The sequence below is a fragment of the Microtus oregoni genome, unplaced genomic scaffold (genome assembly GCF_018167655.1).
Source record: "Microtus oregoni isolate MIOR12 unplaced genomic scaffold, Mior012 000021F_ref0000039, whole genome shotgun sequence".
NCBI classification, from domain to species: domain Eukaryota; kingdom Metazoa; phylum Chordata; class Mammalia; order Rodentia; family Cricetidae; genus Microtus; species Microtus oregoni.
This window is the reverse complement of record NW_024543080.1, coordinates 28898322-28923039: the sequence shown is the minus strand read 5'-3', so window position 1 is coordinate 28923039 and position 24718 is coordinate 28898322. Positions and strand designations below refer to the sequence as shown.

At 39.4% G+C, this 24718-nt stretch overlaps 1 protein-coding gene across 1 annotated transcript in view; it reads left to right on the top strand.

Moving 5' to 3' along the window:
• The window catches only part of Ube2k (ubiquitin conjugating enzyme E2 K), a 57424-nt gene that overhangs the window by 5871 nt on the left and 26835 nt on the right, over positions 1 to 24718 (top strand). The window contains exon 2 of the mRNA XM_041671054.1: positions 22989 to 23082. Within this exon, the coding sequence (XP_041526988.1) occupies positions 22989 to 23082 (94 nt within the window). The remainder of the gene's footprint in view (positions 1 to 22988; positions 23083 to 24718) is intronic.

The following is a 24718-nucleotide window of genomic DNA, read 5'->3' as shown; positions in this document are numbered from 1 at the left end:
TGGCTGGCCTCGAACTTAGAGATCTGCCTGCCTCTGCCTCCCAAGTACTGGGATCAAAGGTGTGTGCCACCACCACTGGCTTACTTTACTCTTAAGAAGACTGTAAGACTGGACATGTATTCAGTGATTGAACACTTGTCTTGCTTGTGGGAGGCTCTAGATTCTATCCTCAGCACTACAAAAGAGAGACTTTGGTCTGTGGCCAATGTTTAGATGCATCTTGGTTTCCTTGGCATGTCATTCCTTTGTAAAGTATATCCTTATTTTCCGTGAACATATTGAGCATGTTGATCTCAACACCTCAAAGACTTTCTTGATTAGACTGATAGAGTAGTAAATAAATGGTGGGTAGCAGTGTTTGGTTAAGATTGGGAGTACAAGCCAGGCGGTGGTGGCGCACGTCTTTAATCCCAGCACTCGGGAGGCAGAGGCAAGTGGATCTCTGTGAGTTTGAGGCCAGCCTGGTCTACAAGAGCTAGTTCCAGGACAGGAACCAAAAGCTACGGAGAAATCCTGTCTCGGAAAAAAAAAAAAAAGATTGGGAGTACAGTGGGAGAGTGCTTGCCTAACACCTGTAAGACTGTGGCTTTTGTCGTTAACACTGGAGTAGGGGGAGCTAGGTGCAAAAAGTTAAGTGTCATGGGTATTCTATGGGTATGAGAATGGAAGAGGTTTGTGGGCCGGATCCAGAAAAAAGGTTGAGATGGACTTTAGTGAACTTGTTGGCACAGACAGGTGAGAGGGACGGGGTGGGCAAGAGAGATTGATTTATCTGTTTAGAACAGAAAGGTCTGTAGCAGTGAAATTATTATAATTCTGTTTGTTATCTTTGGGGAAAAGTACCCTTTTCCATATCAAAGTAGAGTACATATACAGTATGACTGGTGCTCAAACCATGTAACATAAGTACAGTATAGCTGTACCATAGGTACTCTGCCACCAGTTATTTTTCTCAGTTTGTTTTTAAAAATCTCAGGGCAGGCCGGGCGATGGTAGCGCATGCCTTTAATCCCAGCACTCAGGAGGCAGAGGCAGGCGGATCTCTGGGAGTTCGAGACCAGCCTGGTCTACAGAGCGAGTTCCAGGACAGGCTCCAAAGCCACAGAGAAACCCTGTCTCGAAAAACCAAAAAAAAAAAAAAAAAAAAAAAAAAAAATCTCAGGGCTCATTATGTAGCCCTGGTTGACTTGAAACATGCCTTGTAGACCTGCTGGGTTTTTGTTGTTGTTGTTGTTGTTTGTTTGTTTTGGTTTTTGAGACAGAAACAAACTCTAGTCTTGGTTGTCCTGAACTAGCTATGTAGAACTCACAGATTGTGCCTCTGCCGCCGCCTCCCAAGTGCTGGGATTAAAGGCGAGTGCCCATGCTCTGCCCTACCTGCTGGTTTTGAATTCACTGCTTACTCAGTCCTATGGGATAAAAGGTATGTGCCCCTATGTCCACCTTTTCTCATTTCTTGTAGCACAGATTAGTGTCTGAGTAAAAGAATAGATATGAGTATATACTGTATGGTTAAAGTTTGAGGGTTTTGAAAATGCCCTTAAAATCACTTTTCTGGCTAAGGATTCTTTATATTTATTTGATATTCCCTATATGTGGTTGATTTTTATTTACTCTTTAAAGGTATGATAAAATGCACATAGCTTTGAACATAGCTCATTTGTAGGGCACTTGCCTTGTACTGATCCTAAGTACTCTCATAAAAGCCAGGTACAGTGGAATGCCTTGTAACCCCAGCATTGGGGTGCAGGGATGGGCAGATATCTGGTGCTTCCCTGGTTGCTAGTGTAGCTGAAATTGCAAGCTCCAGGTTCACAGACCTTTGGCTCAAAAAATAAGGTGAGGGGTTGACAGGAAGGCTCAACAGGTAAAGGTACTTGCTTCCAATCCTGATCCACAGGATCCACTAGTGAAAGTAGAGAATTGACTCCTGCAGTTCTGAGCCCCACATGCTTGTGCCATGACACATGTGCATCCCTCCTCCAGAAAATAAATAAATATAATAAAAATTAAGTTGAGTTCTATGATATTGACTGCTAGTTCCATCTACATTACGGAGACACAAACATTTAAAATAGGGGTTAGTGTTATGGTTCAGCTGTAAAGAGTAGTTACAACTGCAGATTGCCCAGGATTGGTTCTAAGTGTCTACTTTGGGCTGTTTGCAACCTCTTGTAAGTACAGCTCCAGGCTATTCACTATCTTCTTCTGGCCACCCTGAACACATCACTCACATGGACCATGAAGACACATGCTTGTATATGTAATTAAAAATAAAAAGGTCAGGTGTGGTGGTGCATGCCTTTAAGCCTTTAATCTCAGCTTTTGAGAGATAAGCTTGTGGATTTCTGTGAGTTCACAGCTAGCCTGGTCTACACAGTAAGTTCCATATCTGCTAGGGCCTTATTTCAAAAATACATACATGAAATATAAAAAAACTGAAAATGATCTTATATTGTCATTTTCCTTTATGTTCTCTGCTGACTATTTTATAGTCATAGCCTTTATAGCTTTTCTGGCCTATTTATTATCAAGGCTCAGATTTATACTTTTATCCCTGTATAAACTTCAGATTTTGGCCGGGCGGTGGTGGCGCACGCCTTTAATCCCAGCACTCGGGAGGCAGAGGCAGGCGGATCTCTGTGAGTTCGAGACCAGCCTGGTCTACAAGAGCTAGTTCCAGGACAGGCTCCAAAACCACAGAGAAACCCTGTCTCGAAAAACCAAAAAAAAAAAAAAAAAAAAAAACCAGATTTTGTATTTGTATTTCAAAGTTTGAATAGTAGTGAAGCTGCTGTTAAGTTGAGCTGTCGGACTTGGACCAAACTTTTATGTTCCCCCCCTGCCCCCATTGAGTTTATTAGTGTGTATGGCAGATGTGGATTAACCATTGAGCCATCTCACTAGCCCTTTTTCTTAAAAATGAATTGTGTGGGGGCTGGAGAGATGGCTCAGTGGTTAAGAGCATTGCCTGCTCTTCCAAAGGTCCTGAGTTCAATTCCCGGCAACCACATGGTGGCTCATAACCATCTGTAAAGAGGTCTGGTGCCCTCTTCTGGCCTGCAGGCATACACACAGACAGAATATTGTATACATAATAAATAAATAAAATAAATATTTAAAAAAAATGAATTGTGTGTGTGTGTGCTCAGAGGATGGCTTGCAGGAATTGGCTCTGCTTCCACCATGTGGATTAATGGTATTGAGCTCAGTTTCATTTTACCAGTCTTTGCTTTACCTGCTGATCCAACTTCCTAATTCCCAATTCTTTGCTTTTGTTTGTTTTTGTTGAAACAGGGTTTCTTTACGTAGCCCTGGTTGTCCTGGAACTCACTGTAGATCAGGCTGACTTCCAACTCATAAGAGACCCTCCTGCCTCTGCCTCCCTAGTGCTGGGATTAAAGGCCTGTTACAAGTCCTTTGGTTCTATAACATCCTTATGCCAAGTATATGGAACACATGCATATAATCCCAGCACCCCAAAGGATGGGATGAGGCTAGAAGAAACCATCAGAACTAGGAGATAAAGCCCTACCTGAGCAAGAAAATGGAATTCTTGTTCATAAAAAGAAATAAAACTTACTTATCCTAAAATGCTACTACTGTTTTGAAGATTGCATCTCCTGTAGATTATGCTGACCTTGAACATGCTGTATAGCCTCCATTTTCCAGGCACTATGATTATGGGTCATATGTGTCATCATGCCTGGCTAAAATGCGCTTGATGAGTCTTGAACCCTCAGTTTACTCCTGTTCTCAAGTGTCACTGCCAGACTTTATTAGTGCACTCAGGATATTATTGTCTGTTGGTTTTGATAGACTTCTAGAAAACTCCTTGAAAGTTCTTAGAATCCTTTTCTTTTAGGCATCTTGTAGATTCCTGGAATGTAATAGCTTGATATTTTAAAATGTTATCGCTTCAGACCTTTGATAGGTACACTTTGCTTTTGTGTTCCTCTGCTTATTTTTGAGTCAGGATCTCTTGCCTAGACTGACCTCAGACTTGATATGTAGCTGAAGGAGACGGTGAACTTTATCCTTCTGCCTTTGTTTCAAGTGTTGGGAGTACAGGTCTACACCACATTCTGTTTATGGGGAATAGGGATTGAACCCCTAGGATTTTGTCATGCCCGGCAAATGTTCTACCTGCTGAACTACATCCTAACCCTATTGGATTTTTTGTTTGTTTGTTTTGTTTTTGTTTTTCCAGACAGGGTTTCTCTGTGTTACAGTCCTGGCCGTCCTGAAACTGACTTGGTAGACCAGGCTGGTCTCAAACTCACTGAGATCCGCCTGCGTCTGCCTCCTAAGTGCTGGATTAAAGGTGTGCGCCACCACCACCCAGCTCCATAATGGATTTTTTTAAACCACAGGGTTTTTCTGTAGCTCTGGCTGTCCTGTACACCAGGCTGGCCTTGAACTCAGAGATCTGTCTGCCTCTGCTTCTGCCTCTGGAAGAATGATGGGATTAAAAGTGTGTGCCACCACCTAAAGTAGGTCTTTTAAAGAAAGCTTGTGTATTTGTGTATGCCTGAGCAGGCCAGAAGAGCATGTCAGGTCCCTTAGAGCTGAAATTACAGCAATTGTGAGCCCCCTGGTATGGGTGCTGAGAACTGAGCAGCATGCACTCTTAATCATTTGAATCATCTCTCTAGCTTCTCTCAATTTTTATGTGTTTTCTTCTCTAGTGATGACTGGGTAGTTTTTTAGATTTGCCTCAAATTGTCTGTTGAGATTCTTACTCATCTGTGAATTAGCTTGTTTAATGCTGTTCTTAAAGCATTTGATAATAAAGCATTTTGTGTTTCCTTTGTAAATCAGTCTATATTAAAGAGTATTTTTTCTTTTAGATTATATTTATTTTATAAGCATGCTTGTTTTGCTTGCTTGTATGAATGTATATCGTGTGCATATCTGGCTGCCCTAGTGCATTGGGTCTTTTGGAACTGGAGTTAGGGATACTTGGGAATCACAGTGTCGGTGTTGAGAATATAGACTCCAAGTCTTTTGCAAGAACGGTCAGTGCTGGTAACTGCTGATCCATTTCTTTAGTCCCTAGATAAAAAAAAGTTCAGAATACTTTCTACATTTGTTAGACATTAGTTATTTCCAATTTATTGCTGAGTATTTTGAGTGTATATATGAAAGATATATACTGATTTCTCATTAACTGTTTGGATGTAGTTTTTAAATAAGTATTTGTTTTTTTTTATTTTTTATTTTTTTTTATTTTTATTTTTTTTGGTTTTTTGAGACAGGGTTTCTCTGTGGCTTTGGAGCCTGTCCTGGAACTAGCTCTGTAGACCAGGCTGGTCTCGAACTCACAGAGATCCGCCTGCCTCTGCCTCCCGAGTGCTGGGATTAAAGGCGTGCGCCACCATCGCCCGGCTTGTTTTTATTTTTTATTGATATTTATTGAGCTCTACATTTTTCTCTGCTCCCCTCCCTGCCTCTCCCCTTCTCCCTTTAATCCTCCCCCAAAGTCCCCATGCTCCCAATTTACTCAGGAGATCTTGTCATTTTCTACTTTCTACTTCCCATGTAGATTAGATCTATGTAAGTCTCTCTTAGTGTCCACATTGTTGTCTAAGTTCTCTGGGATTGTGGTTTGTAGGCTGGCTTTCTTTGCTTTATGTTTAAAAACCACCTATGAGTGAGTACATGTGATAATTGTCTTTCTGTGTCTGGGTTACCTCACTCACAATAATGTTTTCTAGCTCCATCCATTTTCCTACAAAATTCAAGCTGTCGTTATTTTTTCTGCTGTGTAGTACTCCTTTGTGTAAATTTTTCCTATCCATTCATCGATCGAGGGGCATTTAGATTGTTTCCAGGTTCTGGCTATGACAAACTAAGCTTCTATGAACACAGTTGAGCACATGTCCTTGTTGCACAATTGGGCATCCTTTGGATATATACCCAAAAGTGGTATTATTGGGTCTTGAGGAAGGTTGTTTCTTTCTTTTTTTTTTTTAAATATTTATTTATTTATTTATTTATTTATTATGTATACAATATTCTGTCTGTATGCCTGAAGGCCAGAAGAGGGCGCCAGACCTCTTTACAGATGGTTGTGAGCCATCATGTGGTTGCTGGGAATTGAACTCAGGACCTTTGGAAGAGCAGGCAATGCTCTTAACCACTGAGCCATCTCTCCAGCCCCCGGAAGGTTGTTTCTTAATTTTCTGCGAAATTGCCACACTGACATCCAAAGGGGTTGTACAGCTTGCATTCCTACTAGCAATGCAGGAGTGTCCCCCCCCCCCCCCCCAACCTCTCCAGCAAAAGTTGTCATCAGTGTCTTTGATCTTGGCCATTCTTACAGGTGTAAGATGGAATCTCAGAGTTGTTTTGATTTGCATTTCTCTGGTGACTAAGGATGTTGAACATTTCCTTAAGTGTGTTTCAGCCATTTTAGATTCCTCTGTTGAGAGTTCTCTGTACTCCATTTTTTTTATTGGATTATATGATCTTCTGGTGTTCAATTTCTTGAGTTCTTTGTATATTTTGGAGATCAGTCTGATGTGGGGTTAGTGAAGATCTTTTCCTATTCTGTAGGCTGTTTTGTCTTGTTGACTGTGTCCTTTGCTTTACAGAAGCTTTTCAGTTTCAGGAAGTCCCATTTATTAATTGTTTCTCTGTGTCTGTACTGCTGGGTTATATTCAGGAAGCGGTCAATGCGTTCAAGTGTACTTTCCACTTTCTCTTCTATAAGGTTCAGTGTGGCTGGCTGGCTTTATGTTAAGGTCTTTGATCCATTTGGACTTGAGTTTTGTGCATGGTGATAGATATGGGTCTATTTTCATTCTTCTGCATGTTGATATCCAGTTATGCCAGCACCATTTGTTAAATATGCTTTCTTTTTTCCATTTGATACTTTTTGCTTCTTTATCAAGGATCAGGTGTTCAAAGATGTGTGTATTGATATCCGGGTCTTCTGTTTGGCTTCATTGGTCCTCCTGTTTGTTCTTATGCCAGTACCAGGCTGTTTTCAGTACTGTAGCTCTGTAGTAGAGTTTGAAGTCAGGGATTGTGATGACTCCAGAAGTTCTTTTATTGCCCAGGATTGTTTTGGCTATCCTGGGTTTTTTGCTTTTTCATTCTTTCGAAGTCTTTGAAGAATTTTGCTGGGCTAAATAATTGTTTTATAAGTAAATGTTTTCTGTAGTTCATTTTTTCTTTGGGCTGCCAGCTCACAAGGAATGACATAGAGACTTCTTACTAATATGAATGCTCACTTAGCCTTATCTTAGTCTTGTTCCTAACTAGTTCTTATCACATAACCTGTATTTTGTAATTTATATACTGTTCTGTGACTTGTTAACTCATCTCTCTGTACTGCCCCTGCTGCTTCTTCCACGTTTGGCTGACTACTCTGCTTCTCTTTTTCCCGTAGTCCTTTCTGTGCCTAGAAGTCCTACCTATACCTCCTGCCTAGGTATTGGCCGTTCAGCTTTTTATTATACCAATCACAGATTACATTTTCACACAGTATACAAATATCCTGCAACAGCTTTCATCCATTTATTATTTTGAATGAGAAAGGGCTTACAATTTAGCCTCAGCTTCTTGAATGCTGGGATTACAGGTTTATGCTGTGTCTGGTTTCTAAATTAACCCAAGTGCTTGCCTAAGATATCTCTGCTTCCATGCAAACTTAGTACCTCATTTGTAGTATTCAGTCATATCCCCAGCCCTGGATGGTTATGTATGTCAGACCTTGTCCCCGTGCAAGGTATGTGTAGCCTGGCTGGACTGGACCTCATTATATAGAACAGGTCTTGAACTCTTAACCTCTTCCTAGAGTGTTGAGATTAAAGGTGTGTGTGCCTCCATGCCCAGCTGTCCGGCCTTTTTTAAAAAAAATTTTATTTAATTCATTTTTTATTTTTTGATTGATTTATTAGCTTGGTAGTGGTGGCACTTGCCAGGACTTGGGGGGGCAGAGGCAGGAAGATCTCTGTGAGTTCTAGGCTAGCCTGGTCTACAGAGCAAGTTCAAGGACAGGCTCCAAAGCTACACAGAGAAACCACATCTCGAACAAAACAAAAAACCCACCAAGAACATTTATTATGTATAATGTTCTGTTAGCATGTATGTCTGCACACTAGAAGAGGGCACCAGATCTCATAGATGATTTTGAGATACCATGTGGTTGCTGGGAATTGAACTCAGGACCTCTGGAAGAGCAGTCAGTGCTCTTAACCTCTGAGCCATCTCTACAGCTCCAGGCCGTTTTTGTTTTTTGTTTTTTTTAAATGTCTCTGGATTTGCTCATACCTTTTGTCCTAAGATGTTTACTTTGTGAGGTGCTGCACTATCCTCCAATTGCCCCATAAGAAATGGGGATGTGCCAGGTGTGATGGTGCACAACTTTAGTCCCAGTACTTGGGAGGCAGAAGCAGGAGAATCTCTTGCTTCTATAGAGACAGGACATCCAGGGCTACCCAGAGGACCCTGTTGTTGTTTTTTTTTTTTTTTTAAAAACAACCAACCAAACAAAAAACTACTGATGTATCATCAAAGGTGGTGACCTAGTTAAATAAATTTAAAGATCTTTTTGGGGAGCTTATCCCAGCCATCATGAAAGTAATAATTTTGTTCTGCTCTGTAACTAGGAGAAGTGTAAAATTGTTAAAGATGGGCTCCAGGTCAGGGTGCTCATCTATTCAATGTATGAGCTACTAATTTAGTTGAGTCCTCTATTTAGAAATGAACGTCCAGGTGAAAAACTAGGAAGTTGCCGGGTGGTAGTAGCGCACGCCTTTAATCCCAGCAGAGGCAGAGGCAGGTGGATCTCTGTGAGTTCGAGGCCAGCCTGATCTATAAGAGCTAGTTCCAGGACAGGCTCCAAAGCTACAGAGAAACCCTGTCTCCAAAAACCAAAAACCAAACCAAAACAAAACAAAAAACCTAGGAAGTAAGGTTGCAAAAGGAAGTTATTTTGGCTTTTGTTGTTTCCCCTTTGAAGATCTCAAGGGATATCTATGTAGTATATTATGACATCATCTGTATCTGTGGGTTCTTTCGTTTATCTTCATAGTCTTTTCTCTATTCAACAGATATTGAGTATTGCTTGCGTTAATAAAATAGACATTGTCATTGCTTTACTGAGTAGATTTTGCCTACTAAGGCAGTGAGATACTGAACAGCTAATTTTAAGTGTGTGTGTATAGCCTAAGGGAAGCTGTAAGGTTGAGTAATTTAGTTTGACCTCAGAGAGAGAGTTACTTGGGAATAACCCTTACACAACAATACTTGGAGGGTAAATTTGAATATATTTACTTATGTATGGAAAGCTGATAATGATGACAACTAAAGATGGTAAGAAATTACTTAATTATCTTTTTTTTTTTGTCTTCCTCCTTTCCCCATCCATTTCTTTTGAGACAGGGTGTCATATGTGTCCCTGGCTGGTCTTGAACTTGCTATGTGGATCAGGCTGTAGACAGAGATGAGCCTGATACTGCCTCCTGAGATGGAAAGCATGGGCTCACCTTGCCCAGCTTAATTACTTTACTTTTTCTTCTTTTTTTGGGGGGGAAGATGGGGGTTCAAGACAGGGTTTCTCAGTAGCTTTGAAGCCAGTCCTGGAACTCAAGTCCAGGCTGTTCTCAAACTCACAGAGATCCGCCTCTACCTCCTGAGTGCTGGGATTAAAGGCATGCGCCACCACCACTCGGTTTAATTATCTTCTTAGTTTTTGTAAATATATGCTACAGGTTTGCTTTAGATAGATAGTAAAGGTTATGTGTAATTCCACCATGGAAATATTTCCTTTTTCTTTTTATCTCTCATCTACGTCTTCATTTTGTTTTGAGACAAGGCCTTATATCCCAGGCCAGCCTTGACTTCACTACGTAGCTGAGAATGACCTTGAATTTTTCACCACCATTGACCTTTTTAATTTCAAGATAGGATTTCCCTGTGTAGCCTCGTTTGTCCTGGAAGTAACAGCTACTCAGCTACACTGTGCAGTCAAGGCTGGCCTTGAACTCTGAACTCGTAGTCCACCTACCTCTTGTCTTGCAAGTGCTAAAGTCACTAAAGGTCTGGTTGCTGAGATTAAAGGTGTGTGCCACTGCATCTGACCCCCCACCCCCGCTTTATTGTTTTCAGACATTAGCAGTGGTAGTCTTACTGCATAGTCCTTGGTCTTGAAACTGTTAAGGTCAGTACTCAGAAGAAACGGGGTCTGTTTAAACATAGTAGGAATTTGGGCAGTGATGAAAGATGATCTGGTAGGATCCAGATCACATGTTTTAAGAGAGAAATTTGGGTTTTAAATAACTGTGGGAGTCAATGTGGGGTTTAAAGGAAAAGACAAAGTTTGGGTGGTTTGTGTGTGTGTGTGTGTGTGTGTGTGTGTGTGTGTGTGAGAGTGAGTGAATGGGGGGAATGAAGGGGGTTGGGAGGTAAGGGGTGTGAGGGTATGGGTGGGATTAGAGGAAAAAGGAACTAAATCAGTGGTTCTCCACCTTCCTAATGCTGCAGCCTTTTAATACAGTTCCTCATGTTGTGATCCCCACTATAAAATTATTTTGTTGCTACTTCATAACTGTTATTTTACTACTGTTAGGAATTGTAATGAAAATATCTGCAGGTGCTACCCACAGGTTGAGAACCACTGATCTGGAGGTTTGCCTTTCTGGATATAACAAGAAACAAGATAGTAATCTGTAATTTAGATAAGTAGGGGAAGTCTAAAGGAGGTGTTCCAGGTGGTTTTAGCATTATTGATTTCTGAGATGGGGTCCTGCTATGTATGTGACCTGTTTCCTAAACTGGCTTTAACCTTGACCTTTCTATCTCAGCCTGCTGAGTGCTGGGATTACAGAAAGATATGACTATGCCCAGCTAATAGACTACTTTTCATGTTCAATCTATAGTCCTTAAGGATGTGCCTTTTGTTTTTAAATTCTCAAAATAATTTTCCAGATAACATCTGAAGTTCAGCAGGAAAAGACACACATGGTGGAAAGGGGCCATCTATTACAAATTGTCTTCTCATCTATACATGCCCCCCTACCCCATGCACAGATAAATAACAATGTTCAAGAATGTGTTTTGATAGACTCCCAGTAAAAAAGAAAAGGGGAAATTGTCTGTTTTTCTCGTCAGGTATGAAGCTGTGTAGAGTAGGTTGGCCTTGAATTCCAGATCTTCCTACCTGTCTCAAGTGGTGTCAGCCCAGGTTTGTACCACCCTGTTCAGAAGGGAGATTCATTAGCTTGCTATGGAGAAAGAGTAGGGAAAAAAGCAGAATGATCATTTGGGAAACTGTCTAGGTAACTTGGACAAGAGATGACAGTAAATTGGGCCTGAGTTGAGTAGGGACCTGAAGAGTATTGGTAGTGCTGGGATATGCTTAAAAGGCACAGCAGCAAGATCAGTGGATTAGCAAAACTTGGCTTTGCTTTTAGTCATTAGTGGCAGTGCTAATTTTTGAGATAGATGGAAAAGAGCAAGAATTTTGCTATGTCCTTTTTAGGTTTATGTTGGTGGAAATAACAAGCAAGCAGTTGAGTTTATGAGTCTGGAGGCGAGATCTGGAGAGAGATTTGACATAGGTAAGGTAAGCAGGTGATGTATTTAAAGCCTCAGCTGGGGAGTCTTATGGGGAAATAGCCTAAAATAGAGATTTAGGATGAAGTCCTGGTCTTTGTGTTTAGCCTTTTGTACATACTGAAATTGTAACTGAAGATCACTAACAGAGGATAGAATGAGTTATTCCTTGTGTTAAGAAAAGCTGAAGTGCATGGTGTCACTAAAGCCAAGAATAGAGTGTTAGAAAGAAATTGGCCCGTTAGGTTGCTGAAAGGAATATTACCATCGAATTTTCAGTGTAATTGCCATAGATGTCCTTGCTGGAGTTTGTATTGGAAAGGTGAAGATAAGTCTGATTGGAATGGGTTACTGAGAGGTAGTGAGAAAGTGGCATAGGAGAGTGGAGATGAGAGGGCGTGTTGAGCTGAGGCAGTCAGGCTGGAGGGAGCTCTGGAAAGAACTGATAGTGCAGTGAGTTGTGTGTTGGTGGTAGGAGAACTTGATGATGCTAGAGAGTAATCCGAATGTTTTTTCCCCAACAAGATTGCAAGGGAAGTTGCAAAGTTTCTGAAAAAGAAAAGGGTATGGTGGCACTCATAACAAAGTGGGAAGATTAATCTTTAATAGAAAACACTTAGGACAATGTTAATTTTTAGTTGGAATTTTCAGTCTGCCCTTTAACAAACCAATTAACAGTGGTTGTGTTTTCTCTATTAGTGGTGCCTTGGGGTGAGAGGAACAGTGGTTATTTTATTTATTTTATTTTAAGTTAATTGGGAAATGAGTTAAATGGGGGCTTTTAAAAATGAATACCATGAAAGAAAACAAATCAGGTTTGTCAAGAGTGAGAGTGTTAATTAACAAATGTTCCTGGAATCTGAACTAAGGAGAAAAGTAAGGATATTATAAATAACCAGAGTGTTCATGGTGGATTGAAGCTAGCTGCTTGTTGGGTTTGCAGGGCTAAAGAAAGTGACCTTAATTCAAGGCAAATGGGAATCTGGGTGCAATAAAATAATTTGGGGGGAAGGTATGATTTTTGTTGATTAAAAAATTGGAGATTATCCTAAGAATAAGGGTTTGAAGCCGGGCTGTGGTGGTGCACACCTGTAATCCTAACACTCTGGAGGCAGAGGCAGGTAGCCAGCCTGTTTGTAGAGTGAGTTCCAGGACAGCCAGCACTAAACAGAGAAACCCTGTCTCCAAGCACACACAAACAAAGAAACAACAACAAAATCAATAGAAGAATGAGGGTTTGTAGTTTATTAATCAATAATTGTTTGTAACACAGTCCTGTCTTATTGCTTTTTGTGAGAAGTAAAAAAATGTTCAGTTGATGCTGGAGAGATGTCTCAGTACAGTGATAAAGAGCATTTGTTACTTTTGCCAAGGACCTGGGTTTGATTCCCAGCACCCATATGGTAACTTACAACTATGCATTTCCAAAATCTGATGCCCCCTTGTGACCTTTGCAGGTCACATGTAAGCAAAACACTCATACACATAATTTTTTTTTTAAATATTTATTTATTTACTATGTATATAATAGTCTGTCTACATGTATGCCTTCAGGCCAGAAGAGGGCACCAGATCTCATTACAGATGGTTGTGAGCCACCATGTGGTTGCTGGGAATTGAACTCAGGACCTTTGGAAGAGCAGGCAATGCTCTTAACCACTGAGCCATCTCTCCAGCCCAATTTTTTTTTTTTTTAAAGATAGTGTTTCTCTGTAGCTAGGAGCCTGTCCTCAAACTTGGCATGTAGACCAGGCTGGCCTCGAACTCACAGACATCTACCTGTCTCTGCCTCCTGAGTGCTGGGATTAAAGGAATGCCCTATCATTGCCTGGTGGTTTTTTTTTCCTCCTATAAAATTTAAAAAGCCTTTCCTAAATACAAAAAGATGAAAGTAAGCCTATACTGTTTTTCATAAAACTAGATCAGTGGTTCTCAACCTTCCTGATGCTGTGACCCTTTAGTACAATTCCTCACGTTGTGGTTATTTTCATTGCTACTTCATAACTTTAATTTTGCTACTGTTACAGATTGCAATATAAATATGTGATAATCAGAATATCTGATATATGACCCCTGTAAAAGGGTGGCTCAACACCCAAAGGGGTTGCAGCCCACAGAGAACCGCTGTACAAGATTGTCATTGATGCCAGCGTTCTTGTCTTTTGTTTTATAGTCCTGAAGATTGAACACAGGAGTTCTCCCATGCTAGGCAGATACTGTGCCACAGAGCTACATACATCTCCAGCCCTCTTTACCTTTTATTTTGGCACAAGCTCTCACTAAGTTGATCTGGTTGCCGGGCGGTGGTGGCGCACGCCTTTAATCCCAGCACTTGGGAGGCAGAGGCAGGCGGATCTTTGTGAGTTCGAGACCAGCCTGGTCTATAAGAGCTAGTTCCAGGACAGGCTCCAAAACCACAGAGAAACCCTGTCTCGGGGGGAAAAAAAAAAAAGTTGATCTGGTTGGTTTTGAACTTGAAATCATCTTGCCTCAATTTCCTGAGTAGGTAGAATTACCAGCCCTAGATTCTTTCTTTCTTTGTTTCTTTTTCTTTCTTTTTTAAAGGAATTAAAAAAAAATTTTTTTTTTTGGTACTGCCTGCATGTATGTCTGTTTACTACATGTGAGCTTGGTGCCCATGGAGGCCAGAAGACTACTTGGGATGTCCTGGAACTGGAGTTACAGATAGTTAGGATCTGCTGTATGGATGTTTGGGTCCACTGAGACATCTATCTAGTAGGTCTTTCCCCCACCCCTATTTAATCAAAGTAGAATCTTATGTATGCTATATGTGTCTTCCCCCTTTAATATACATATTTTCTTTGTTACATTAAGTATTTCTTTATAAGGACTGTAGACACTGAAATTTAAACATGTTTTAGTATTTTCTCACTATACGGTTCAATCCTGAGTGGGATATCTTTTTATGGAATTGAGTTTATTTACCTAAGATAAGCTTTTTTTTTTAAATGACTTATTTATTTGCATTGGTGTTTACCTACATGTTTGTCTGTGTGAGGGTAGATCCCCTGGAACTGGAATTACAGGTAGTTGTGAGTTACCATGTGGGCTAAGAATTGAACCCAGGTCCTCTGGAAGAATAGCCAGTGCTCTTAACCACTGAGCCTTTTCTCCAGCCTCTAAGTTAAGCTTTTTTCTTTTTAAATTTTATCTATTAATAGTTTATGTATGAGTGCTCTGCATGTAAACTAAACCTACTGTCCAGAAGAGGGCATCAGATACTATTATAGATGGTTGTTGGGAATTGAACTTGGAACCTCTGAAAGAGCTGTCAGTGCTCTTAAACCCTGAGCCATGTCCAGCCCTAAGCTAATAAGTTTTTTAAAGGGGGAATTGTATTATACTTAACTATTACTAAAGTCATGAGTTCATCAAGCTCATGCCAATTAATATGTGATATATATATATATATATAAATAATATACATAAAATATGCACATATATAAAATACACATAAAATATATTTTAAAGACAGTTTTCACTATGTAATCTGTGTTGGTCTTGAATTTATCTGTCCTCCACCTTTAGGATCATAGGAACTCACAGAGATCTACCTACCTCTGCCTCTGGAATGCTGGAATTAAAGGTGTGTGCCATGTGCCACCATGCCTTCCTGAAGGAAAGTATTTAATTAGGGCTTGCTTATAGTTCAGAAATTTGGTCCATTGTCATGGCAAGAAGCATGGTGGCATGTAGGCAGACTGGTGTTGGTGTGGTAGCCGAGAGTTCTACTTCAGGAGTGGCAGGCAGCAGGAAGAGAGATTGATCGATACTAGGCCTAGCTTGAGCATTTGAATTCCCAAAGCTCGCCACCAGTGACACTTCCTCCAACGGGAGTGCACTTTATAATCCCTGTCAAGTGGTGCCACTCCTTAATGACCAAGCATTCAGATCTACGGGCCTCATTCATACCATCATAGGGGTGCTGTAAATTAGTGGATATAGAGCCAGTTTAAGAAAAATAGCTAGGGGACTGGAGAGACAAATAAGGTTAAGAGCGCTTCTTACTTTTTTTATACGACCTGGGTTCAGCCCCTAGCACCCACAAGGTGGCTCACAACCATCTGTAACTCTAGTTCTTGCCAGTTCAGTTCCCTCTTTTGACCTCTTTGAGCATTAGGCAAGCACATGGCACACAGATAAGCATGTGGGCAAAACATTCATATTTATAAAATAAATAAGTCTTTAAAAAATTGCTATGTAAGTGGTTCTTTTAAGGTATTACCATAACTAATTTTAAGTCTTCTTGAACTTTTTCTAATTATGATTTTTTACTGCCCAAGAAATGTTTTTGTACTCTTAAGTATATAAGTTTGTATTATTGGTATACTAATCAAACATTTACAGGTAATAAATACTAAACAATTTTAGACATGATACCCTGGCTAAAAAGAAAACCCACAACCAAAACTGACCAACTAACGAACCAACCAACAAATTGTCTTTTTTAAAGATCATACAACAAATTTTATATGGACTGAGACACTTTTGCTTTAGTATATGCAGATAAAAATAAAACTCATGTTATCTAATTTGGGGGTTATATAGTTAGAAATATATAATTCTATTTCTATGGCCAGGTCAGCTAGCTGAAATAAGCACAATTATTTGAATTGGTTGTCTGCACACTGGGCAGGGCTTACTCCTTTTATTAAGCTTTTTTGCACATGTGAAACATGACACAAGATGTCCCGTTTTGTCATGAACAGTGCAACCGTTGTTTAGGCCGTCACATGCCAACCAACAAATTTATGAAGTAAAAAAAATTCCAAAATAAAACAATACCACAAAGCAGTAAAGTGTTGTAGCACACTCATTTAGTTCCAGTATGGGAAGCAGAGGCAGGTGAATCTCTGAGTTTGAGGCTAGCCTGGTCTACAGAGACATTGAGGGCTACACAGAGAAACCTGCTCTTAATGTGTTTGCCTGTCCTCACTTTCCTAGTATGTCTTATTCCCTGGGTTTTCATGTCAACTTTTTTTAAAATATTTATTTATTTATTTGTTATGTATACAATGTTTTGTCTGTATGTATGCCTGCAGGCCAGAAGAGGGCACCAAACCCCATTGCAGATGATTGTGAGCCACCATGTGGTTGCTGGGAATTGAACTCAGGACCTTTGGAAGAGCAGGCAATGCTCTTAACCTCTGAGCCAACTCTCCAGCCCCTCATGTCAACTCTTCTTTGGGAACATTACACACCTCATGCTTCATAATTTAAAAAAAAAAATCTGTTTTTGGACTATAGGTGTTAGCTCTGGTAGAAATCCTGTTAATCATGCCCAAGGCACTATGGGCTTGATCCCCAGCACCAAAACCAAAAAAAGTTGAGATAAAAAAAAATTTTTTTTTTTTTCTTGAGACAGGGTTTCTCTGTAGCTTTGGAGCCTGTCCTGGAACTAGCTCTTGTAGACCAGGCTGGTCTCGAACTCACAGAGATCTGCCTGCCTCTGCCTCCCAAGTGCTGGGATTAAAGGCGTGCACCGCCACCACCCGGAGAGATAAAAATTTTGACTTATTCAAATACAAGCTGTTGAGTAATAAATGAAAGGTAAACAACGCATGTTGTAGAATTATGTATTAAATTAAAAAAATATTGATGAATAAAAAAACAAGGTCATGTTTGCTTTAAGGTATGGCAAGGAGAGGGTTTATTATAGATTTGATGAATCTGGAAGGGTCCAGACGGAACATGACAAGCAGATTGAACCAGACTATGAGATAGAAGGGGGGTGGTGAGAGAGGAAGAGAAAGGAGGGGCAAACAGACTAAGAGATCCAGGAGCAGAGGCAACCAAGAAACCAAGGGGGGCATATAGTCAAAATACCTGAGTTACCTAGGGAAGAGAAGGCGGAGAAAGGGAAACCCAGCCCCTGGGAGGGAGAGATTTGGGATAGGGGGCTGAGACTTACTGGGAGGAGTGACAGGTACTGAGACTAGTCCTAGCTTTCTTTGTAACTTAACAAATGGTAGCTGCTAAACTTTAATAATCTGTATTTCAAACAATTAGTGGAGAATCAAATTATTTTCTTCCCTCAGTTTCTGGTGTACTTTCTCTTCCTCTCAGATAGGTTCTCATTATGTAGTTGAGACTGGCATAGAATTCACTGTCTAGTCCAGTGTGGTCTCCAGCTTCCCAAGTGTTTAGGATTATAAATTTGAATTACCATGCCCATCTTAAATTAATAATTTCTTTATTTTTTACTTTCTTGGTTTTTCAAGACAGGGTTTCTCTCTGTAACAGCCCTGGCTGCCTGGAACCTGCTTTGTAAACCAGGCTGGGATTAAAGGCATTTGTCACCAGTGCACGGTTTAAATTGATAACTTCTTTATTCTAGGGGTGGAGGGATGTAACTCTGTGGTAGAGTGTTACTGCTCTAGTTGTAGCATGAACCTTGAGAATGTAGCCTAAAAATAGTGGACTAAAGTCTCATGTAATAGCCAATTTTATTCATCAGTTAGTTTATATATATATTTTTTAAAGATTTATTTATTATGTATACAACATTCTTCCTCGATGTATGCCCGCACGCCAGAGGAGGGCACCAGATCTCAGTACAGATGGTTGTGAGCCACCATGTGGTTGCTGGGAATTGAACTCAGGACCTCTGGAAGAGCAGCCAGTGCTCTTAACCTCTGAGCCATCTCTCCAGCCCAGTTAGTTTATATATTGATGGTATTTGGAGGGTTAAGCAACATCATGTGAGCAAAGTTCACGTGAGTTCAAGCTGTATGTAGTTACTAGGACAACCCCTGCTTGGAAACATCAAATAATAGTAACATTATGGGTAATCTGAAGTAAACCCACTTTTATTTACCACAGCTTGGGAGGTGCATGAAAGCGCATATCCCAACTCCCCCCTCCCCCTTTTTTTTTTGGTTTGGTTTTTCGAGACAGGGTTTCTCTGTGGTTTTGGAGCCTGTCCCGGAACTAGCTCTTGTAGACCATGCTGGCCTCGAACTCCCAGAGATCCGCCTGCCTCTGCCTCCTGAGTGCTGGGATTGAAGGCATGCGCCACCACTACCCGGCTCCAACTCCCTTTTCAGACAGTCTGGCGAAGTAGTCCATCTGGATTGGAACTTTATAGGTAGATAGACCAGGCTGGCCCTGAACTTGAGTGATTCTTATACTTCTGCGTTGCTAATGCTTAGGATTATAGATATTCACTACCATGTTAGCTTGATATTTGGATGAAAATTTCATTTTAGAATAAATGCAAGCAAGATGTAGTTGAAAGTGTTTACTTTTTAAAAATGTAGTCATTGGGCTAGAGAGATAGCTTGGGAGTTAAGAGCACTTGCAACTTTTCCAGATGACCTGGTTTCAATTCCCAGATATCGTATTCTGTAACTCCAGTTCCAGGGGATCCAATAGCCTCTTTTGACCTCCATAGGTACTAGACAAGCAAGTAGTGCACAGGCATTTACATACTTGTAACACCCATACTCAGTAACAACAAATACATTATTTATTGGCTAGTAATGCATCTCATCTGGGTAGAGTGCCTATCCCAGCATGTGCAAAAGCCTTGCTTTGATCTTCAATATTCCGTGTGGATGGCGACACATAACCAAAATCACAGCACTTAGTAGGCTGAGGCAGAAAGATTGCCACAGGTTTGAGGTTGGCCTGGGTTGCATAGGGAGACTGAAAAAAACAGTAATAACACAAATTGCTACTTCACACTTTAGAAAGTGTCAACTCCCTTTGCTTACTGAACCATGTGGCTTACCATTTCTTTTCTCCTCCCCTGTTTTTCTCTTTTTTCCTTCTTTTGAGCCAAGGTCTTGTGTAGTCTAGGCTGGCCTCAGATATGCTGTGTAGGCACTCTTAACCAAATGATTCTGCACTTTTTCATTAGCAGTAATGTCCATTTACTTATCTTCATACATATTATCTTCAGTGTTCTATGGTGCTTTGCTTTTTTGTTTGTTTGTTTTTGTTTCTTTTCTTTTCGAGACAGGGTTTCTCTGTGGCTTTGGAGCTTGTCCTGGAACTAGCTCTGTAGACCAGGCTGGTCTCTAACTCACAGAGATCCGCCTGCCTCTGCCTCCCGAGTGCTGGGATTAAAGGCGTGCGCCACCACCGCCCGGCTGCTTTGTTGTGTTTTAATAGTTATATTGCTTACTAGGAGCTCTGTCTTTTACTCATCTCTTCTCCCTCCCCCTTAAGTTTTGAGACTGGGTTTTTCTTACTGTCCTTGGGGCTTGTTATATAGCTTCATACTTAAAGAGGTGCCTGCCTCTGCCTCCCTAGTCCTGCAGTTAAAGGTGTGCACCACCGTGCCTGGCCATCAATTTTGTACTTAGGCATTAATAATACTTTGTGGATCAAAGGAGTATCAGATAACCCAAGACTAGAACTGTAGAAGAAAGTTACCGAGTTTCAATGAGGGTAACAGCTTTGCAGTTACCCTCACTGAAGTTGCAATGACAAAATACCGCCCTTCAGGGGTTTGTGTAAATGCTACAGCCTCTGGTTGTTGCACTCTTCATGGGTAACATGTTGGTTTTCCTTCTTAGACATTATGTTTCCATTAGTAGTCTGGCAGCCTCCACTGAGAAGTAAATTATAAAATAAGGTTTAGTAGCTGGGTGGTGGCAGCGGCACAGGGACTGGATTAAGGAATCTCAATACTGGGAAGGCAGAGGCAGGCAGATCTCTTGAGTTCGAAGCCAGACTGGTCCATAGAATGAGTTCCAGGACAGCCAGTGCTGTTAAATAGAGAAATCCTGTGTTGGAAAACCAAACAATAAACAAAACCAAACCAAAATAAGGCTTTGTAATCAAAGGTTTGTAGGTACTTGTTGTTAAGCAAAGGGTAATAGGTAACTTATTTACTCTGAGGAAGGTGCTGGTGGTGTCTTACCTAGCATGCCCAGAGGCCCAGGGACTGATCCCAGTACCACCACTACCCCCTCTAGAAACAAAAACAACAAAAGGAAATAACTTACAGAAATAGTAAAATTTATGTTATCAAAATTATTGTAAGACAAATTCTCATTTTCTGGTAATAAAAGTGAAAGTTCCAGGTTTAGTGATGTACCCTGAAGTACTGCATGAGTCAGGGGCAGCCGGGCTCAGCACACAGTTGACTCCAGAGGCCTCGGCTTTTCTAGGGCTGTTGCCCACATTTCCTGACCTTCCTGAGTCACACTGAGATCTTTGTTAGGATAGTGGGAGGTTCGGGTTGTGGAATAATTGGATGTTTAAATCAAACCATGAAGCTCTAAAAAATAATTACTAAATTGATAGAGAAATTGAGTTTTGAAAATTTTTGTTTTTAAATTTTCATTTTTTTTAACTTTAGTTATCTGCAGATAAAGACCCTACTCTAGACCATGATTCTTTATATTGTGATTCATCATAGTAATGGTATTTTCTTGAGCTGATTTAGTAAATTCTTCATGCACTAATAATGTTTTTTCTCAAGGGTGAAAAAAGATCCATTTTTCCCCCTCTGAATTATAATATGGGGGTAATGTGGACAGATAGAAGGACAGGTCTAAAAATTAATAATTATTTACCTAGTTTTTTTTTTACTAACAAAATAATTGGGACAACTGCAAGAAAAGCAGTTTTCTTTCTAATTTATTACCTTCTCTTTCCCTTTCAAAAACTTGACTAATTAGATCCGTTAGTCCTATTGCAACATTTTTCATTTTACTTCATTTTACAAAGAAGTTTGATTGTGGATGCTCTGTAGTGGTGTTTGAAAGCACTGATGATTTCCTTAAAATTCCTAGTGGGAGAAATGAAGTATGAAGTTAATACTTGTGTTAGTGCTTAAACTGGTTGCTAAAACTTGGTGCCTCCAGTTTATCACTCTTGTACATAATGGATAAAGTATTTTTACTTTACTAAAATATACATTTCCCCCACCACAAATACAAATAGTGCTAATTTTCTAACGTACAGGAAGAGGTTCTTGTGTATATTTATCATTAATAATCTTTTTAACAAAAATATTTTGAAAAAAATGAGCTACTGTCATCTCAGATAGAAAGAAGTTATGAAAGAAACCATTACCTTTTAGGATGCATAAAAGTCATGTTTTTTCATCGTGTGCTTTTATTAAAATACTGTGAGGGATAAAAACTTAAAAATGTGGATTTTGAGTTATATAGTGTTTCTATACTGAAAATATATATTATATAAAATAGTAAAACTGATTGATGGTTTTTTAGAGGTGAAAGAAGATGCTAAAGACATTAAGCAATAGTAATTCTTGCTATTCCATCCATTTAGAAAGTGCTTATAAAAACCATAACATTTACTGTTGAGTCTTTTGTGAAACTCTATCATAAATGTAAGCTTGTTACTTATTAAAATATGGAATTCAAATAAAAAACTTGTACATTAGGAGCTTAGTTTTAAGTTGAGGAAACTGGTAAATTATGAGCGTTCAGTATGTAGACTAGTAAAATAACAAGGGAAGCATAAGGCGGTAAGTGGAGACAGCTTATTTGCAGGCAGGTGAGGTAGATCCTTTAAAAGAGAATGCTCACGTAGTCACATTGGATGTTTTTTTTGAATTATTTAAGGTTACCATGGCTCTTGAGGATGGGTGTCACAAGGTTATGAAAATACTTGGAGAAGCATTAAGTGCAAAACAAATAGATTTAGATAAGTTTAAAATAGGTTTGTTACAGTCAGAAGATAGTTGTCATTGAAGTAAATGAAGCATAAAAATAAGGCATTATAATGAAACAGAAAAATAAAGGCATTAGCAGATTCTAGTAACAAATTTAGGCTTTTACCATGGAAAGGAATGCCTTACCTAGAGTGTTTATCATTGTAGTGGATGGTATAGTAATTTAATCAATATCTAGAGTTGTTATGATTAATTCAAATGAGAGCTTATGACCTAAATGACTTTTACTAAACCATAGATGTTGTGATTGAGCAGAGATAGTGTAGAGGTAGTATTTTAGCAGCCAACTGCAGATGAATAGCAATTCACTGAATTGGCCAAAAAGATAATTTGTCTTTAATAAAATTCTTTTTTTTTGGTTTTTCGAGACAGGGTTTCTCTGTGGCTTTGGAGCCTGTCCTGGAACTAGCTCTTGTAGACCAGGCTGGTCTTGAACTCACAGAGATCCGCCTGCCTCTGCCTCCCGAGTGCTGGGATTAAAGGCGTGCGCCACCATCGCCCGGTTTTAATAAAATTCTTATAAGGTCAGCAAGCAATTGTGCTCTTGTTCAAATTGGTACTATTTATTAAAACTATTGAGTTAAAATATGTTTGCTTGAAAAATTTTTTAGGCTTTAGAAAAGCATTGACTTGTTTACAAAAGCTGATAAATATGAAAAATGGGTTTTAGTTTTTTACTAGGTAATATTTTAAAATAGACTTTCTTCTTGCTGGTATAACTAACATTTATTTTCTGTTTATTTTTAAGACGAGCAAAAATCAAATTAAAGTAGATCTTGTAGATGAGAATTTTACAGAATTAAGAGGAGAAATAGCAGGACCTCCAGACACACCATATGAAGGCAAGTACTTTTTTCTGTATCAAAATATTGTGTGTATTAGAGCTTGTCTGAAAGATTGAGTCAGAGTTATCTTGAGCATCTATATAAAATTCATGGAAGGTAATTTTATTTGGCTTAGGGTAAGCTGCAGTTTATAAAATGATAATTTTTTACACTTAACTGGACTATTTTTTTTCTTACTGAGCTTTAGCTAATTTTTAACAAAATTCTCAAATACATTTCATAGAGCCAGGTTACAGGTTACATAGGCTAGAATTTAACATTCCATTTGTCTTATTCTCTTCTACGAAGCCGTAAAGCGTAAAGCTTCTTTCTTTATCTTGTTTTCAATTCTGTTTTAAAGTAGCCACACATTGTATAGCATGACAGGATTAAATATAGAGTGTTAAGCCTTGAACTTACTCAGATACCTTTGATGTGACTAGTAACAAACCTTGTTTTAACATTTTGACTAATAAGATGTTGGTTTTACTTTTAAAAGCTCCTATCATTTCTTATTTCATTTGCTCTCATTATTATATAGGTTTTCAGATACTGTTCTTTATTTAAAACTACTTGTGATTATTTTAAAACATACAAAAACAAGAAAATAGCTTTGCTGATTTTCATATTTATGTCTTTTAGCTTTTTACTTTAGAACCCGGAATTAAGTTTATGATAAAGGACGAAAGTGTAGTATTTGGATTTATTAGTCAGATTTTCATTAATTGGAAATTTGGGTCATGTAGGATAACCATGACTTTTACAGTTTGCTTAATAACTATTCAAATATTTGTTTAATAGAAAGCATATGGCCTTATGTAGTAGACCTTCCTTGTAAGAACATTACATGTATTTTATCATTCAGTTTTCACCTAATCTTAGATGGTAAGTATAATAATTCCTGTTTAATAGACATATTTGAGTTTAGAGATAAGTCACTTGTCTAAGGCCACACTTCTTAAGTGAAAAAGCTGAGATTTAGCTTGCCTTTAACTTCAAAGTATGTGCTTTTAAATAACTCTGCTTTTGACTAAATCAGGATTCACCAAGTATTAGAAGTGGTGCTTATGGGTTCTTTAAATATAATACTCTCAGTAATAATCTGTAGTGAAGTTCAGAAAAACCCAATTTTTTTAGGGCTTATTTAACTTTATTTTTTTATGTGCATTAGTGCGAAGGTGTCAGATCCCCTGCCACTGGATCTTCATACAGTTGTGAGCTGCCATGTGGGTGCTGGGAATTGAACCTGGGTCCTCTGGAAGAACAGTCAGTGCTCTTAACCACTGAGCCATCTCTCCAGCCCCAGAAAAACCCAATATTGTTGGCAAATTTGTTTTCATTCAAGACCTTAAAAGATTCTATAGTATTGTTATAAATTCTTTCTTGTTTTTTGAAACAGAGATTTTCTTTGTAGCTTGACTTTCAGCAGGTTCTCCTTTTCAGTTTGCTAAGTGTTGGGATTATAGGTGTGAGTCACCCTTGTCTGGCTTTCCCCCTACTCTCTCCCTATTCACCTCTGATTTTTTGAGACAGGTTCTCTTGTGACCTAAACTGTTCTTAGACTGGCATTTGTGTGGTTGAGGTTTGTTCTGAGCTTCTGCTCCTCCTGATTGCACTTTCCAGTTGCTGGGCTCACAAGCACAACCCATATGCC